Source organism: Castor canadensis, chromosome 2 (genome assembly GCF_047511655.1).
Source record: "Castor canadensis chromosome 2, mCasCan1.hap1v2, whole genome shotgun sequence".
Classification (NCBI taxonomy): domain Eukaryota; kingdom Metazoa; phylum Chordata; class Mammalia; order Rodentia; family Castoridae; genus Castor; species Castor canadensis.
The window spans coordinates 17903019-17922638 of record NC_133387.1 but is presented as its reverse complement, the minus strand read 5'-3'; the positions used below and the strand labels follow the sequence as shown (position 1 = coordinate 17922638).

The 19620-nt window shown below is 35.4% G+C and overlaps 1 protein-coding gene across 4 annotated transcripts in view; it reads right to left on the bottom strand.

Annotated features, from left to right (window-relative positions):
• Window positions 1-19620, bottom strand: part of Ptn (pleiotrophin) — a 103496-nt gene that overhangs the window by 14056 nt on the left and 69820 nt on the right. For all 4 annotated transcript variants that reach the window (XM_074062303.1, XM_074062296.1, XM_074062298.1 and 1 more), the window contains exons 2-4: window positions 8254-8369; window positions 7332-7505; window positions 5928-6089 (exon numbers count right to left, since the gene is read on the bottom strand). In XM_074062303.1, coding sequence (XP_073918404.1) covers window positions 5928-6089; window positions 7332-7505; window positions 8254-8368 — 451 coding nt within the window. In that variant the 5' untranslated portion in view covers window position 8369. The remainder of the gene's footprint in view (window positions 1-5927; window positions 6090-7331; window positions 7506-8253; window positions 8370-19620) is intronic.

The following is a 19620-nucleotide window of genomic DNA, read 5'->3' as shown; positions in this document are numbered from 1 at the left end:
AGGCATCCCTCCCACCTCTGCCTGGTCCCAGAAAATTTGGGAATCTTACTCTGCCACACAAATCTGAGGCCAGAGAATGCCTTGCTGTTTATCAGGACCAAAAGGAGCACCACTATATCCCTTATTTACGTGTCTTATTTAAAAAAGCAAAACAAATATATGAACAGCTGCCATGTGAACAACAATCCAAGATCCAGAATGTCCCAAGGTGATCACGAGGAAAACACCCGGAGTTCCCAAGCAACTCTGTCATTGGAGTCTCTCACACAAGTCCCAGCCTCAGTCTCAGCTTGGCTGTGCTCTCCAGTGGCAGATTCCTGCTCCATGGGTTGCCACATTCACCCAAATGGGCTGGCTATAGATCTATGGCTTTCCACAGAAGAGTTTCTCTGGAGGCCCTGTTTGTCCTGGTCATATTCTAAATCTACAGTGAGTTGATACTCCAAAGGGACCCCTAATAAGCACATGTTGCTAAGAGGAGAAGGGAGTTAAGTCTAATTATAGACTCAAACACATTCTAACACTCTTACAGATTCCAGCAGATTTGTTCTCTAAATAATAATTCAAGACCCTTTCAGCATTCTTTCTCGTGTTTAGAAGTAGAGTCTGTAAAATCAAACACACAATTCCCAGAGTCCCTTGCAGCAGAATTTTCTGTGATTTATGCTCTATCAAGTAGGCAAGCTTAAATGAGACATGGAGGTAGAAGTGAGCAGCTCACAGCATGGGCTATATTTTCAGAAACTGTATATTCAGGAAAGAAAGGAAGTAGAAGTGTCTGATTTGTGGGTACAGTTATGGTGGAATTTCCACAGTTTGATTCTTTGTATTGTATTGCTGAGCAGTGGGTAATTTTAGAAGAAGGGTTTTTTCTAAAATCAGTCACATGTGGTCTGATTAGAAAGTTGTCCTGGATCTGTTGCCTTTGGCGGCATTATTGCTGCCCTTGCAGAATCCAAGCCAGATCCTCTGTCCACCCCCGGAGAGACTTTGAACTATATAATATCCTTGAACAAACCCCCTTCTGTTTGACTAGGAAGGGAAGATTGGTGCACCTAAAAACCCTGACAGATTCAGAGTTTTCTTGATTATTTAAATACAACTTAATTATTAAAACTCTTCATCTTTTTCACAAAGAAAATAAACATTGAGAACTCCAACACAATTATCACTAGTTTATCCCTGCCAGACTCTTAAAATAATTAAGCAAATTCTAGTTATAACCCATCAACCACACAATAATCCTTCCTTAGAGCAATACTGACTCAATCCCAGGAAAGTTACATTCAACCAGCATCTTTCCACTATTATGTCTAAGGAGGAATGGCAAAATTCTCCCTTCTTCTGGGTTTATATTATTGATGTGGATGACCAAAAGCTCCATTTGGATTCAGTGCAGTTCCCACATGGTAGAAACTTCAGGAAAGGGCCTCCAAGGTGATAACCAGTATCATCGACGTTGTGAACTGAGGTTAGAGTATAGACTTTGCACAAATGTTGGCAAAGCAACAGGAAGTACTTTGATACCATAAGAGGTAATGCTGTCAGACTGGAATCAAGGGAATTTTGAAGCAATTTTTGACGTGTGTAAGTGGGATATCTAGTGATTTCCAAGTGTTTAGATGAAAACTCTAAATATTAACCCTCTCCTATTTCCTAACCCAATCTGCTAGTCTTTTAGTCTTGTAAGCAGTAGTCATGGCAAAAAGTTATTCCCCAGTCTTCTCTCTATTTAATTCTGAGTAGTAAGAGCCTTACCTACAACTTTTGTTCCATTCTAAAATTTTTAAAGTATGTGGGGTTTTTTTTTTGTTTAAACACTGGAAATCAAGCAGTTTTCAAAGTAAAAGAAGTAGGAGTTATCTAAAAGAAACAAAAAAACAAGACAAAATTGCTTATGTTTGTAAAAATATGTATGTTTTATCGCCAGCTGTGTTGTGTAAAGTGGCCAATCATGTGCTTTCATATGTTGTTCAAAAAAATCTCTTTTAAAATGTAAGACACTAGCAAACAAAAGAAGCAAAGGCACAAACAAAAAACCCATTGAGTCTGATTATGTATTTGATGACAAGAATAATGATGGGGAAGAAAAGATAATTTTTGGCTATGAATTTTTTTACTAAATTGTATGAAATCACTAATCTTGTCTTTTAATAATTACTGATTTTCCTCAAGACTACAATACCCTATGTTTTCATTGTTCTTGTTTGTTTTTTGGAAAATCTGACAGTTATAAAAAAGTCTCTTTGGGATAAAAAGGGACCCTAGTATTAAAAAAAATGGACATAAAATAGGATAAAATTTACAGCATGTAGAGCTACTTTAACATTTAAATGAAAAGGTACTCCTATCACAATGCCCAGTTTAAAAGCAGTGTGATTCTGCTTCTTTCTATCCTCTTCTTTCACTGAATCAAAATAAGGGAAAGCATGGATAACTTACTCTTTCCTAAATGACAAGAAAATAATCTATGTTTTTACTGTCTCTAGAAAAGTTTAGATAAGTGAGTTCTGTAACTTTCACTTGGCTTTGGTAAATTTCATGTGCCAAAAAAGGTTTAGCATTTATTTATTACATAAATATTTATTGAGTACCTGCTATGTGCTACTTACTCCTTTTTCCAGGCACAAGGAATACAATAGAGAATGAAACCAGCCAGGTCCCTGTCCTCTTGACACTTACAGTCTGCTGGATGCTTCCAGAACTGTCACAGAAATAATTTTGCAGAAAATGTCCTCTTTATTTTGACATACCAGTACTGGGCTTTAAAAAACTCACCTCCTCTCTCAATGTAAAATTAAACCCATGGAGGTTAGTTCATCACCACATGTGATTTAGGTAGGATATCAGCATGGTACAAAAGACAACACAAGTTTAGAATTGATCAAATCTCGATTCTGTCATTTATTTGAGAAGTACCTGTGGACAAATAAATTACCAGCATCCTTCAATTTCCTTTATACAATATTTACCTGTAAGCATGTACAGGACTGTATGAGATAATACCTGTACAATCCTTAGGGAAATCACAGGAGCAGAATCATGATAGTGAGAACACTAATTCTGATTTAGTATTATTTGCTTTTCAGCTATTGAGAAGAAAATGAGCACTCTGCTCTCACAAAAGGAAAGCTGCAACATCCAGCTGAAGATACTTGAGCAAAATAGTAAAGAAATTATATACAGTCCACTTGTTACATTTTATTTAAATGTAACAAATATATATATCATGGAAGGTGTGTGTTTTGCCCATTAAGAACAGCTCCTTGACTCAGCAGGTGGAAGCTGGAAGGATCACAGCTCCAGGGGAGCCCAGATAAAAGGGTGAGACACTATCTGAAAAACAAACTTAAAAGCAAAATGGCTAGGGAGTGGTGCAAGAGCTGGAGTGCTTGCACAGCAAGCACAAGGCCCTGAGTTCAATCTCCCGGACTGCCAAAAAAATAAAATTAATAAAATTAAATGAAATTTAAATTTTAAAATCTCCTATGGGACACATCTCCCTGGCTCAACTCCTGTAATAATATTTTCCTTTGTGCAGAGTGTCTAGTGCCAAAATGACATTTATAAAATGCCTCCACTATTGAGAGGCAAAAGATTGGTTAGTTTACACAAAGGCATATTATGTGCAAAGGGAAGATTACACTTTAATGACCTATAAAATGCTTAACTGGTAGTTTGAAACATGGCACTCACTCAGTCTAATCCATTTTAAATTACTTATGTACCTTAATTATTTAATATGTATGAACATTACAGAATGTCTACCCAGTTGAAATATTTTTACCACCATTTTTCAAGCTAAAAGCATGAAACAAATTTTAACCTTCATTAAATATTATTACATGGGAAAATGTAAAAGGTACGATATTCACCAGTCCAATTAAAAGGAAGACTTCATTTAATGTGTTTGCTGAATATCCTTACGGATCTTTCCAAGTCATGTACTATATATTCCAAACTTTTAAATATTTCAGCTCCCACTTTTTCTTCTCCTTTTGTTAAGCTGAAGCATCTGCCTCCCAGTATCCTAAAGACAGTGTACATGTGTGTTGGCCTCTTGTCAATAAATTTCATACCAGAACAGTAGTAGTTCTTAGTTTCAGCTGCACTTGGAATCTTTGTAAGCGTCATTTAACTCTCTAAACTACTGATGATGATTAATAGGACTTTTTATTTCTGAACACTGGGATTTTCTAAGATCCCACAGAAAAGTCTGATGTGCACCTTAAATAGAGAGCCACTAGGCTAAAATAGACCCCCTCAGTTTCTTTTCCTTTCCATTCTACGTTTATGCTCAATGATTTGGTTCAATGGTTATTTGAAAATAAATTAATTTGTAAACTGTATATCTGACTTTTGTTTTCACTTTTGGAAATGTTTCTCTTAATAGTGCTATTGATTCTAGTTAGATCCATGGTTATCACTGGTGTTGAAGTGACACTTAGAAAGTTGGCACAAATACCCACTGTACCAACCCCAGCCCTACTTCATGCCCTGTGAATATGTACTACAGCAATCAGAGATTTCCATAGTCTAGAAAGCGTTCCTGAATTCTAGATTTGTCATCTGCAGGTCTATCCTATATATGGCCACCTGGAACTTGGAGGTAACCATTTCCAAGGACAACTTCAGCAGAAGATGAAGAACTAGATTGTGAAAAACATTCTTTCTGACCATGAGCACCAAACCAACCAATCCTCCTCAGGTTTCGGGATTTCATTTTTCCTATTTTTGTTTATTACTGGCATTCATTACATAGCCATTGCTTTGAATTTCTTCTTATAATTAAGCTGGCAGTATGAATTTTCAGGTTTATTTTGGGCTAAATATGAATAGAGACCAAGAAGGTAATTTAATTTTGACTTCATCGGGATTTATTGCATTAGTCGTCTGGGGCTAACATAACAAATACCACACAGTGGGTGGCTTACACAATAGATATTTATTTTCTTACAGTTCTGGAGGCTGGAAGTCTGAGATGAAAGTATCAAACTGATCTGATTTCTTCTGAAGTTTCTGTCATAGTTTGTGGATGGCTGTCTTCTCCCTGTGTCCTCACATAGTCCTCTCTGTGTTTGTGTCCTAATCTCTTCTTATGAGGACACCAGCCATATTGGATTAGGGCCCACACCTATGACCTTATTTTTACTTAGTTATCTCTTAAAAGACCATAGTTATAAATACAGCCACACTCCAAGGTACTGGTAGATAAGACTTCAACATATAAATATTGAGGAGATATAAATACCTATGAAATAAAATAATGTAATACCTCCTTGATTTCCATTAGCACACATTCTATTTATATGAAACTATGCCTGTAATATTTGTTTCTTCACCACCATGAGAGCAGACCCTGACATCCTGAGAAAGAACACACTATATAATTTTTAAATTCTGTGATGAATATATTTGGTAAGCTAAACTACTTCAAAATATAAAGGCTCTGAAATTAGTATAAGAAATACAGAATCTATCAAGTTATGTGGTAAAGGAGGAAAAAATGTAAAATAATTTTCCTGATTTTGTGATATTTTGTATAATCTCAGAGAGGTTTGATCTAAACTTTTCTGCTTCATGAATTTCATAAGTTTTTTTATCTTGTCAAGATCCAGTTCCAATTTAGAGTTTGTGACATATACCCACCCTACAGCAGCCATCTTAATTGGCTTGTTTTACAGTTATTTATTTTTTTATGCTAGGAGCCTACACCAATGCCCACAGCTATGCAGAGGACTTCAATGTGAATTCACAGACTATCTGCTGTAGGTAATTCATGATGCTCTCTATATGCTAACTTTCCAATCACAGTCATAAGGTAATCCAACTAACATTTCTTTCTTGAAAATTTTGATTTTTATATATGAACATCTTGCCTGAGTCCATAAACCCTTTAACATTGTGGAATAATGGCAGGGACCTACCTTGAGGTTTGGGCTTGGTCAGTTTGCCACAGGGCTTGGAGATGGTGACTGTCTTCTGGCAGTCAGCATTGTGGAGGGCTCGCTTCAGACTTCCAGTCCTGGTCTTCAAGGCAGTATTCAGGTCACATTCTCCCCAGGCCTGGAATTGGTATTTGCACTCCGCTAGAGGTAGGGCAGGGTCAAACAGAAATCCTTGAGAGATCCTATTGTGGTGGCACCATAATAAAGCCACAGTTTTGTTTTTTAATTTTTGTGTTCACGTAATTGTAGATTCCCATGCAATTATAAGAAAGAATACAAAGAAGTTTCCTCATTTCCACCTATGTTCCCTTCACTGTGGTATCTTGCATAACTACAGTCCAATAGAACAACTGAAATTGACATTGATACAGTCAGATTTTATCAGTTTTATATGCACCCATTTCTGTAATAGTATGTATATTTAGTTCTGTGGAATTTTATCATGCATGTCTTTTAATTATTATGCATATTTTATGCACATGCTCTTCACTGTTAATATTTTGAATAATATCCAACATAAGGGGTCCATGGATAAGCTTTTGTAGCCAAAGCTTTCCCACCTCCTGAATCTCTGACAACCACAAATCTGTTTTCCAGCTCTATAATTCTCTCATCATAACAATGCTATCTGAGTAGAATTAAACTCTATGTGAACTTTTGTGACTGGCTTTTTATTTCACTTACCATAACTTCCTGGAAACCCATCCTAGTTTCATGTATCAGTAATAATAATTACCTTTTATTGCTGACTAGTATTCTATGGTATGAATATACAGTTTATTTAAGCATTCACCCATTGAAGAATATCTGGGTTGTTTCTAGCATTTGACGCTAACAAATAAAATGTTGATATATGTGTATATACAGGCTCAAGACTGACACAGAGAGAGACATGAGGAGAAGAATTAATGAGTAAAGGGTAAAGGAAAATAAAAGAAATGTAGTAATTGAAGAAGGAAAGAAAGGAGAGGGAAAAATAGATCAATGAACATTATTGGAAGCGATCAAAGACATATCCTCTGCCTCTAGAAGGCAATGTGTTTTCTCAGCCAGGCATGACTTAGATCCTCAGAGAACATCTGGTCATCAGTGTCTGGAGACATTTTTAGTTTTCACAACCGGTGGGTGGGAATGGTGAGTAGAAGTCAAAGATGCTGCCAAGTACCCTATAATGTACAAGACAAAAAGTCACCTCGTTCAGAATGTCACTAATGCTGAAGTTAAAAACCTGGGTATAGGCAAGATGCCTGGTTACTTTGTGTCTGATAAATAAACCTCATTTAAATAAGTAGCAGTTGATTTTAAAAAGACATTAGGTAGTAATATTCCAGAATTATCTCAGAGTAGGAGATTTAATCAGGGGGACACTAGAGTTAGATTTACCTCCAAACTGCTTTTTCCAGTTGCAGGGGATCTTACATCTCTGGGTCTTCATGGTTTGTTTGCACTCAGCTCCAGTCCGGGTGCCCTCCCGGGTACCCAGGCCACAATCCCCACTGGTGGGCACACACACACTCCACTGCCATTCTCCACAGTCAGACTTCTTCACTTTTTTTTCTGGAAGGAAGCAAAAATAATCAACAGTCAGAAAACTCTTTAACTCCTAGATAAAAACTAAGTTCACTCATGAGCACCCTCACTGAAGAGCTTGTGCTTTTAATCTCTGTCTATATTCTTATTAAACAACAGGGTGTGATAGATGTCAGACAAATGATCAAATCAGCAAATGACCAAGAGAAAGAAAACTGAACTAGAACTAACATCAATTTAATTCTTGCTATGTGTGAGAGACTATTCTCAGTGATTTACTGACACGTCCTTTTAGAAGCAACTATTGAGAGAGGCAGAGAGGAGAGAGAGTCAAAAACAAGACTTAAAAATTGAGAAAGCAAACATTCTATTAGGATCTGACGAGCTATTTCAGTGCTAGTCACTGTAGATGAAATACTGTAGTAGAAGCATGGTGAATCACAGATTCAGATTTAAGAAAAATCCTTGAGGGACATTAATTGAGGAAAAGAGGTAATTTAAGTAAATGGCTAATCTGACAATTTCTAATACAGTGTTTTCTTACTTTTTAAAGCTTAACTTTTTTTTAAACCATATCTTTTATAGAATCAGCTGATTGTGGGTCAGTGCCCATACATGGTAGCCACTCTGATTATACTCCAGGATTTACAGTGGGAGAAAAGAGGAGTGTCACATAGTTTCCATTGATTAAAAAAAAGAAGGAAGGGAGGGAAGGAGGTGTTAAGCACAGATAATGGGCATCAGTGACGCATCCCCTCATAACCCTGCTGCTTACCCGGTTTCTCCTTCTTCCCTGCCTCAGCAGAGTCCACAGCTGCCAAAATGAAAATAAATGCCAAGAAGGCAGCAGCAAATTTTCGACGCTGTTGTTGATACTGTTGGGACTGCATTCTAGGAAGAAACAGAGAAAAAGAAGAAGGTGCTGTTAGTCTAAGTAGGGAAGGAAGACTCATTGAACTCCTTCATGGAGGGCTCCATTTTCCACATCTGAAATGCTGGGTTTCAGGAAGATGTATATCATTGTTTTAAGAACAATTTTATCTTTTCTCCCCAATGGTGACTAAGAGAAGTGCTCTTCTGCAATCAGTCACATATTCACTGACAAAATTCAATAGTTCTTTACCTCAGACTTCACAACAATTGCTAAGTATGACTTCTGGGTTATGGAAGGGAAAAAAAAAATGAAGGCGTGTATTTTGACAAACTCCTACATAAATCTTGTTGATAGCATCATTTTGCAATATCAACAGCAACAATGGATGATTTCTAGAAACAAATACTGTGTTGTGATCCACAAGACTCATTAGAATGGATGTGATGAATGGATTATTTATACAAGTGTATGTTTAATGTTTATCTTTACATACATTGGGTAATGACTAGTATCTCTGATGTTTCATCATTTTCCATAATCATTTCTTTCACATTACCATTATTCCATTATTAATTAATCAATCACAGAGTGAAGTACAGAATGGACGTGGAGCTATAAGCTTGTGATACATGTCAGACACAACCTAGAAAACCCAACATGCTCAAGATCCTCTAAATTCTAGGATCTAAGTGAAGAGTCATTATAATTACTTGTAATGTGAAATTCTCCACATTTGATATGAATTAAAATTTCCGAGATAATACTAGAAAACATCACTGGAGTGTAAGGTCACTTGTAACTAACTAGTGTCAATTATGGTCACCTTGTCTTAAGAAGGACTTAGTCTAAGCCCTGCGACAACCCAATTCCCAATAGCTCTCTCAAGTATTGCTGATGGCTATAGCAACTCACTTCACAGTGATTTATCACCATCTGCTTTGCTAATTGTGCTTTGTACTTCATGTAAGAATGACAGAAATAATCAATAGCCATTAGCTTTGAAAGGTTTTTTCACAAAGGTTGTAATAGTTTAGGTGTTTTGACATTTTGCAAGATGAATAATAAAATCTTTTTTTATATATGAGAGATTGAGATCAGTCTGTCATTTTAAGTCACTCTTGTTTAAAACTCCCTATGAAATTAACCCTTGTTAATGAACTTGTCTCCATTTCTGTGACATTGGAAATGCTGTCACCTATTATTTTTAAATCAATGACTTTGGATTCCATTGTATACATTAAAATTAATATTAATTAATTAATTAATTAATATTTGGGACACTTTTTCCTTTAACTGAAACACAAGTCCTGGTTTGCTATTCAGCAGCCATCTTCCCACTTTCTACAGTCTAACTTTGGATGCTTTTTTCTTCTTCCTAATGCTGAATTCTTATGATTGTACCTCCTTGGTGGTCTCATTGAAAGTTTCCTACTGATTCTGAGATTTTTCCTCTGCTTATCATTGGTCGTTAATTATGTAAGAAGCCAGTATAGACTTTCTGGTACGCAAGCCCTGTCAGAATTCAGAGTTGAGTATGCTGTACAGCTTATAGATAACTATACTTTTTCATAATACACTCAAATATCATCTAAAATTATTGGGTGTGATGTGACTAAAGTTAGAGAAACTGAGGGGGAAAGTGTTCATTTATTAAGACCTGATCTCTTTTCTTGTGAAATAACTGATTAGAAGAAAAGAGCTCCTCTTTCCTAATTCACTTTAATGGGATCTAGAGTTTTTAAGTTGTTAACAAATGCTGCGAACTTTTCACTTGAAACTTCTTAAAGGTTAAATTCATTTTTCAGTTCAGAACTTTAAAATTTCATTATATTTCTTTCCCTCTTAGAATTAGCTTCTGTGTTTAACAATTACCAAAAAATACATGAAGTAGTTACACTGTTGTGAATTAGGTTACTGTGACAATTGGAAATTCCCACTGAGAGAGCATAGCTCTTTTTTTAACCACAGAATCTCTCTCTCTCTCTCTCTCTCTCTCTCTCTCTCACACACACACACACACACACACACACACACACACACACACTTACCAGAGTTGTTAATAGAAAGGATTTTATTACAGGTAAGTTTAACCTTAGCATTTCTGGTTTTATATTGCTAACCTCTTACTTTCAACATTATTTTCAAAAGGATTTCTCTAAATTAAGTTACATTCACTTATTTGAAGGAAAAATCCCCCACAGAAGTTAGAATTTCCTAATCATAAATTTTTAAGTATAAAGTGATCTACCAAAATGTTTTTATAACTAAACTGTGAGCCAAGTGGAAAGAAGGAAGGATAGGAATTGGGGTGGGAGGTGGAGACATAATAAAGTGGAAATACACTTTATCCACTTTTGATATTAACTCAGAACAACTTAACAATTTTAAGAAAAGAGCAAATGGTGTATTTCAACTCTGAAATGTTCTAAGGAAAAATGCACACAAGCCCATGTTTAGTGAGTCACCAGTGTAAAATGTGTTCAGCAAGAGATTTGGGATAGAGAATGTGTCTTTCTTCTGCTGAACCTCTGTGCCCCTTCCCCCTATTTTGCCTTTCATTCTGCTTAATCGTGTACCTTGGTAACTTTACTTCTAGGAGAATAAAAAGAATAAAGTTACTTAAAAGAAGAAATTAAGGGAATTCAGAAATGAGATGATTAAAATTATCTAAAAATTCAAGTGTGCCCAAACAATACCCAGTTAGCCTGCTGGTGCCTCAATGTTGTAGCAAATACTTGAGTAATTAGTGTAGGTGTGGATTATAGTTCCTGTGCTTGTGATATTTGCATAGTTGATTACTTATTTGTCCTTAGCATCAAGTAAAGTCAAAAGCTTTCCCTGTGTACACTTTAACCCTGCCTTTTCTACAACAAATTGGGTGCTAGGTGAGTACAGAGGCAAAAACATCGCATTTGTTTGGTTTTTATTAAATTTTATTTCAGTAATTTACTTTATTAAAAATTGTCTGCTGGATCAGCCATAAGTACTATAGCAATCCAAAGAGAAAAGAAAACATTGCATTTAAAAAGGCCATCATGGGGCAGGGGGAAGGGGGAATCATTGTATGCACATATGAATAAAGGAAATAAAAATAAATAAATAAATAAGCCATCAGGATAATGACATATTTTTTCACACTAAGGAAAAACAATAGAAGAATGAGGCTTATTGAACTAACTCAGTTCTTTTGAATATTTATCTGTTTATTCATATTTTTCACCTTCTACTGCCATCTGTCTGTATTTGCCTGATAGATGCAATTTCACTGGGTTTACCAATTAAGTTGAAGATAGATACTGGTGTCTAGAAATTCCTTTTGAGTTTCCACTCAATGACTAAAGTTAAAGAAACTAAAGAAGAAAGGATTCGTTTATCAAATCCCAGTCTTATCTCATGAGAAACAGCAGATTAGATCAGGAGCGCTCCTCTTTCCTAAAGCATTTTAAGATGGTAACTTCTGGTGTAAACCCAGAACGAGGATGGGGAAGGCTGTGCCTCAGTGACTGCTTGGAAGGATTTATATCAGACTGGGAGGAGAAGCTTTGACTCAGACTTCAGTTCCATCCTTGACCCTTTGGGAGTGTTTTTGTGCACATCAGCAAACCACAACCAATTGAACTGTTTTTGATATCTACAAAGTGGGACTACTTGTAGGACTTAATACTACAAAAACTTCCAAGGAAGTTTATCATAAAGATTGCAGGATATAGGGTTAGAGAAAATCCACAATATTTAGAAGTATGTTATTAGTTGCAGAATAAAATTAGCTCACCCCATGCTCTTTTTACGTATGGTAAAGAAGTAGAAAGTGTCACCCAAAAGGCTCATGTATTGAAGGCGTGGTCCTGGATGAATAAAAGCAGGCTGGGCTTTGGGGAGGTGATTGGATCCATGAAAGCTCTGCCTTCATCAATCCATTGATGAATTTAAAATTTGAACAGACTATTGAGAGGTGGTGGAAGTGTGGAACGTGGGACCTGCCTGGTGGAAGTAGGTCACGGGGGCATGTCACTGAAGGGCGTTGCTTGCCCCAGCCCTTTCCTGTTACTTCTCTCTGTTTCCTGCCATGAGACCTCTGAAACTGTGAGCCAGAATAAGCATTTTCTCCTTTAAATTGTTTTTCTTGGATATTTGTCACAGTGATGTAAAGTATAACTAACACAAAGGGCTGCTTTTTGTTGAAAAAAAAATAACGAGGATTACATTTGCATTGTCTTATATTATCCTCACCAGGGCAAAAATTCATCCTGTCTTTAGTTTTCAGAAGCACAATACAACCCCAGTGTATCTCTTGAGTCCAGATGTCACATCTTGAGAATTAGAGTTTGTTGATGTAATTTAACTTGCATGAAATGAGAAAATAAATCTCACTTTGTAACTATATTTTATGTCCTTCCATGTTGTGAAAACATTCCTCCTCCATCTTTTAATTAAAAACACCTACAACACAGTATCAGTGCTTAGTGGCTGCTCATAAAACTTTTCGTTATTGAAAAAATGTCACCAAAATGTGACATCAAGCTCATTTCTTCTAGAATCACTGAGGTATGAACTCAACCACAAAATTTTAATTTTTAGATTAAGTTTTATGTTAAAGCTTATACAAAGTGGAGAGAACTCTAGAAGGAATTGTATAGTCTTTTTTTTTTCTTTTTTATAAGTAATGTGGTTTGAACTCAGGTCTTCACACTTGCTAGCTATGCCCTGCATGATTGAGCCAGGCCCTCAGCCTTTTTTGCCTTGTTTTTGAGATAATATCTCACCTTTATGCCCAGGCTGACCTGTACTACTTCCTGCTGTGCACATGCCACAATGTCCAACTTGTTATTGGGTGAGATAGGGTCTCAGGACAGGTGGCCTCCAACCTCAATCCTCCAGATTTCTGCCTCTCTAAGAAGCTAGGATTACATGCAGTGTGCCACTGTGCCCAGCAGAAATTTTGTTATCATAAAATAAAACACAAAGCATGGAATACCACTGAATACTTAGTGAATCATTATGAAATAAAATACTTTTCCAGTCACATCAAAAGGCTTTATACGCTCCTCATCCCAACCACAGACTGTCCTTCAAAAAGTAACCTATATAGATAGTATTTCCTTGTATTGTTGGATGGTTTTATTGAGGGCCTTTATTGACTTGCCTAAGTTTAAAACTTACCTGTTTTTCATTTTTAATACATAGGGTTACCCTCCATTGCTTTCTATTTCTTTTTTTTTTAATTTTTACAAAACTTAGGCTATTTTATCAATAGTATCCCACATTCTGAATTTTGACGATTGCAAATTTATGGTGCAACTCAACATTCCTCTGCTCAGCTGCAAATTGTCATCTGCATGTAGAGGCTCAGTCAGTCTCAGGCACTAGCTCTTTTGACAAGAATGTAAGTGGTATCAAGCTTTCACCAGGACCTATACCACATTCGATTCTCTCTTTTGTGATGTTAATAGCCATTGGTACTAACCTAACACTGATGAACTTTGTAAAGTAGTGATATTCTAACTCTCTCCTTTTATTTTCCTTTATTACTTGACTTGAATGAATTCCTTAAAGAGATGCTTCCCTTCATCTAATATTTTGTTATGCAGTTTACTGTTCATAAAGAAATGTTGGGAAAGTGCTCAATTCTTAAATTTATCTACTTTTCAAGATTTTGAATTTATTCCCTGTTATTATTAAAATGTGTATAATTGCTTCTTTGTTGTTAAAATTAATGGATTTATTCTTATTTTCTGGGTTTTAAGTCATCATTTATTAACCTTTATGGCTCTAAATACTCCATCTGTAAGCTTTGTAAGTTGGCTCTTCTGTTCTTTGGATATGACCTTTTTAAATCTCTGATAAGGTCCTGTTTCTCTAGTAGGTTAAGATGTCCCAGATCTCTCATGCCTCAGATCTGCATTAGTCATTCCACCAATAATGTGTGTTTGTTTTAATAATAAGCAATATTTCAAATCCCTAATCTGGGCACTATGGATGCTCAAGTTGACTGAGTTGATCTTTATTTTCAGGCCATTTTTTATAAACAGAGCAAGGAAAAGATACAAGGAATGATAAAATTGACAATCATAAAATTAATCATTTGATTCATACTATCTTACGTAAACAAGTCTCATAATAGTATTAACACTAAAACACCAATTACAAATCTTAAAAGAAAATTATTTTGAACATAACATCTTTTGGTCCTCATTTTCACAATTGCTTTGTATGTATGCCGTCAGGCATTTTAGTCATTACCTGCTGTATAATCTTCCTTTGAATTCTCATTAATTTTAGTTAGGATAGCAACTATATATTTATGTCCACGCCTAATGTTGACATCAGTGTTGCTCTAGGGAGTCTGTTGGCCTGGAACTCATTGTATAGTAAAATCCCTTAGAAAATCATACAGAAATTTTATGACTTGAGTTATTGAATGTTTGTAACAGATTGGCCCTTTTCTCCTTGAGAGTCAGTTATGCTGGATGTAGCATCCTGGGTTCACAGCTTCTTTCCTCGAGTGCTTAAAATATGTTCCTCCATTTTCTTTTGTCATAAATGTTGCCATTGAAAAGTCTTACAATAATCTAATTTTCTTTTCACTATAAATATAGTAGCATTTTTTGCTGAAGTGTCCCCCACAAAATATTTTCTTTCAAGTGCAATAATTTTCTTAACACATAGCTTAGTATTATTCATTTTGGATTGACATTCTCAGATAATAATGGACTCTTTTCCTATTTTTAATATGTCATTTTTACTTTAAAAGAAAATTGCTGATTTTATCTCCATTTATCTTATTTACTTGCATTTTTTAATCTTGCATTCCTCTTAGTTTTCATTTCCAAAATATTTTTTTATTTCTAATTCTTGAGTTTTGTCACCTCATTCCTGCGTTTTTCTGACAATGACTGAGCATGTTCTTTAATATTTTGTATCATTTCCTTAATTTTTTCTGGCTCATTTTGCAATAGTGTTACAGAGATTTGCTATTTTGAGTGTTATTGAGCACACTCAAAATTCTTTCTTTGCTTATAGGGATATTAGCTCTGTCTTTATTCTCTCTTTTTAAAAGTTATTTTGTATTAGACTTGATTTTAATAGATTTCTCTTATTCATATTATGTTCAGACAGCTTTTCTAAACTCACAAAATCCCTTTTTTTTTTTCCAGATAATGATTGCAAAGTTGATGGCAAATTTCTGAGATTTCCTGGTTGTTTTCTCCTCATGTCCAGACTTTGTTTGTTTCTATTTTTGCTTTCTTGATTTTATTCCCGGGAGTTTATCTTCACTGGGAATTCCTGTCCTGGAAGGAAGTCCCAGGGGGTTCAGCTTTCATTCTCAAACTGGCTCAAGATGATTTACAGCGAGTATGTGGAAGCTATTTGGTGGTTCTGTCCTTGTCAGGTCTGCCTGATGTGTTGTGGCTTCCCAAGCTTTCTTTTGTTCAGACACCAATAGCCTGTGGTTATTATTGGTTTATTTTCATTCACTTTTATTTTCAGGTTTATGGGAATTAATTTGTCCTGATTTTTGCTTTAAATCTTTTCCATGGATTTTGGTTTAGCTGTCTATCAAACTGCTCCATCTGTTTGCATGTGAGGATTCTCAAACCATCCTCTTACCTCCTTCTCCCCAAATTAACACATTATTTCATTAAGCTTTTGGAGGCACTTGCCCTATGCCAGCCATGGACCTACATTCTCAGGAAACAGCACTAACAAGCACTAAGGTAGACATTTTGGCTTGTTTCAGATGAAGCTTATCTTCCAATGAAGTTTACAGTGGGCAATTAAAAAAAAATAGCCAGTTATAACTCACATGTTCTGCTAAGAAATACAGAATGTCATAAAGAATAAGGATGGGGCAACTATTTTGCATTTCACTTGCTTTGTTATAAAACAGTTTAAGACAAGTATACAGTTAAGGTCTTTTTCCGATTATTGTACTCATAGAATCAAATGCTTATCTTGTCTTATTTATTGATATTAATTTAAATTTAGTTTTAGGAGGACTGTTTTTCACTTGTCAATTAGGAAAATACTAATTTACTTAAATACATTTGTAAAACTTACTATATTCAAGGACCTATTTTAAGTATATGTACATGGACTTATGTTAACATTAACTTATTTAAATCATCAATAATGTACTCATGTACTCAATTGTTTAAAATCTGTGTATCTAAAAGAAGTGCTTCCTTTTGGTATAAATTGTTTTAGGAGATAAAGAACTAAATAAAATGGACAAGATTTCTAACTTCATGATGATGGTATTTAGTGAGCAAGCTAAAAAATAACATGCTAACAAATTTATAGACAAAATAATTTCTAATTGTGGCAAATTTGTGAAAAAATTTAAGTCATATGATAAAAAGTGAACAGAGGAGATGGTTTAGGTAGGGTGGTCATGGATGGCTTTATACATGTAGCTGAATCAGTCAGTGAAGTTGGTGTCACTTGCTGATAAGTAGTTTGCATTTTCAGCCTCTAATTAGCACTTTCTTTCTTTATTACTCTTTCCTGGGACTAGATAGTCACACTTTTGCCTCCACCTTTAATACTTCTAGAATTCATTAATTAACCATTCATTTCTTCTGATTGGCCTATTCTCCCTACTCCACTACAATCTCTGAATTCACTTATTTTTCCCAGATTTAATGACGATAAAAAATTTCTGCTTTATATTGGTGCACTAGTACCAGCTTATAATCTAATTAAAATTTAATGTCATAGTTTCAAAATTAAAATTAACAAAAGATTGTAGTTTTCAGTGATGTATATGTTTTCCAAGAAAAGTAATGACCATTTACTTATTTAAAGATAATATCCCAGAATGCTCTTCTCTTATTTTTTCTGACTTGGTGGTATAGTAGGAAAGCCACTTGGACTAAAAGTGTGTAACCTTTTCAGTTCTGTCCTCTATTAATCTTTAGAAAGATGTCTATGTTTCTTGAAAATTGCCTTTTACTTCAAATTCAATTCTAAATGCACAGAAGTTTCCAGGAGTGAGGAAGGAAAAAAATGAACTGAAACAAGTATTCAAAGGAAATTAATTCATTTGTTGTTTCCTTTATAATATGACTGTGATATGAAGGTGTGTTTGTTCAAATTATTTGAGGGTAAAATTGAGTTCAAAAGGACTTAGGTTGTTTGTATTTTTCTTTTACTGCTTTAATTATCATCAAAAGAAAGAATAGATTGACTTTTAGATTTTTCTAATTTCCATGTAGTCCTTTTGATATCCGTCTGCTGCAACTTGGTATAGAGGAACAACTTGGTATAGAGTTTTAGAGTAAGTCAGAGAGTTAGAATTCCAACACTAACTGGGTAATGTGAAGCAATAAATCTAATTTTTCTGAAACTTCTTTCATTTAGCTATTGACATGGGTATAAAATCTTCCCCATAATATTTTGGGCCTAGAGGTTCTGCACGGAAAGTGAGCAAGACGGTGCCTGGCACATGACAGACCCACGATCTCTTTCCTTTGTACTCCCTCTGCACTATACTGCAGCCCTCTATTTCCTTCCTCATCCCTTTCTCCAGTCACCTTTAATTGTACTAAGGCAATGCACTGACCCTGTAAGTAGACTTCTATAAAAAAATGCAAACTTAGTGTTCACTGGGCAAAATGGCAATGCAATTCCTCTTCATCTGATTCCTATCCTATCTTCTGACTTACTCTTCTGCTCCCTTTCTTGTTTCCTTCTCATTTGTACACCTCTAGAGCCGATCTGTCCAGACTAGCTCAAAAGATTTCTTTCTCACAGGTGCCCTCTTCATTCTGTCCTCTCCCTCTCTGTACCCGATCTATGTGTCTTTAGCCAGAAAGAAGTACTTGCTATTCTTTAAACCCAGAAATGTTTTTTAATCAATTGGATTTTGCTCATGCTGTCCTGTATGATCCAAGTTCTTCCCCAAATCCCTGTACCTGGAAGGTTTAGCTCAATGATTTTACCTCAGAGAATACTGTGCCAAGGTAATCATGTCACATTTATCTCCAGAGTACACTGTGCCATTCCCACTATGTAGACACTTCTCATTCACAATCCTTAAATTTCTCTTCTTTCATTACCAGTACTAGCAGTTCAGTTTTTTAGTTATTTCTTTCCCCAAAAAATAAACTTGAAATAAAATTAAGTAAAATAAGATCATAAGTTATAACTGGAATATACAAAATATATAAGGAATAACGGAGCTGTACTGGGAGGAAGACACTGAAGGACAACTGATGTTCCTCACAAGCTAATTGGCTTCTGTCCCAGGAGGGCAGGTTTTTGAAGGACAGCAGCATGATCTGGCAACTGAAATCACATGGAACACTGGTGACAGGGACACAGAAATGTAAAATGACATACCAGGGGGTGTGCAGGGCACTGGGTGTTACCTGGCACGTAGCTAAATGCATCTTAATTCTTCCTTCTTTAAAAGCTAAAGAACCTTAATTTTTAAGATACAAAATGCAGAGAATTCTTAGGAATAGTTTAATTTTTAAGACAAAAGTTCTCTTTGGCTTTCTGCTTTATATTTTTATTGCATCATGGTGATTTATTCTGTTTCCTGTATTACATTTGAGAGATACTTGTTACTATGGAAGATTTAATAGTTTCAAAATTTATTTTTCCACAATCATAGGTAACCTTTCTTTCTGTGTTTTCATTAACTTCGTATTGGTCTGTTGTCAAATGATTTGGCTACTTCACTATGTTCTAACATAAGCAAATATTCTGCTTGATGGGGATCAGAAGCAGCTTTATAAAGCCTTGTATGCACATATGAATAATAAAAGAAAAAAATTTAAAAAATAAAAATGCAATTTAAAAATAAAAAAATAAATAAAGAGTGTGGCAGTGCAACCTTTTAAGACTGTTTGGATTTTGATAAGTAAATCTGGAATGAAGAGTACTTTTAATGGGGGGGAACAATAAGTCAGTTTCAGGTTCAGGTGAGAAACAATAGACCAATTTGAATTTAATACTTCAATTTTAGTAGCAGAAGAAGTTAGTATGATGTAGATAAGCTACAGTCATAGCAGGCAGAGTCTTGAAATTAGGACTAGTATTATTGACTAGTTAGTGACCATCTACTATATGCAAGATAATATCCTAAATTATGAGAGGGACACAGTTGGGAATTACAAGTGATATCCTGAACCCTAAAAGATTACAGACTCATTAAGGGGATTGAGACTGTGGCACTATATGACATGTTTTTATCTGAGATACAAAAATACTATAAAAATCAGAAGTGATTATAATAAGAGAGTTGGTAGCAAGGCAGGGTGG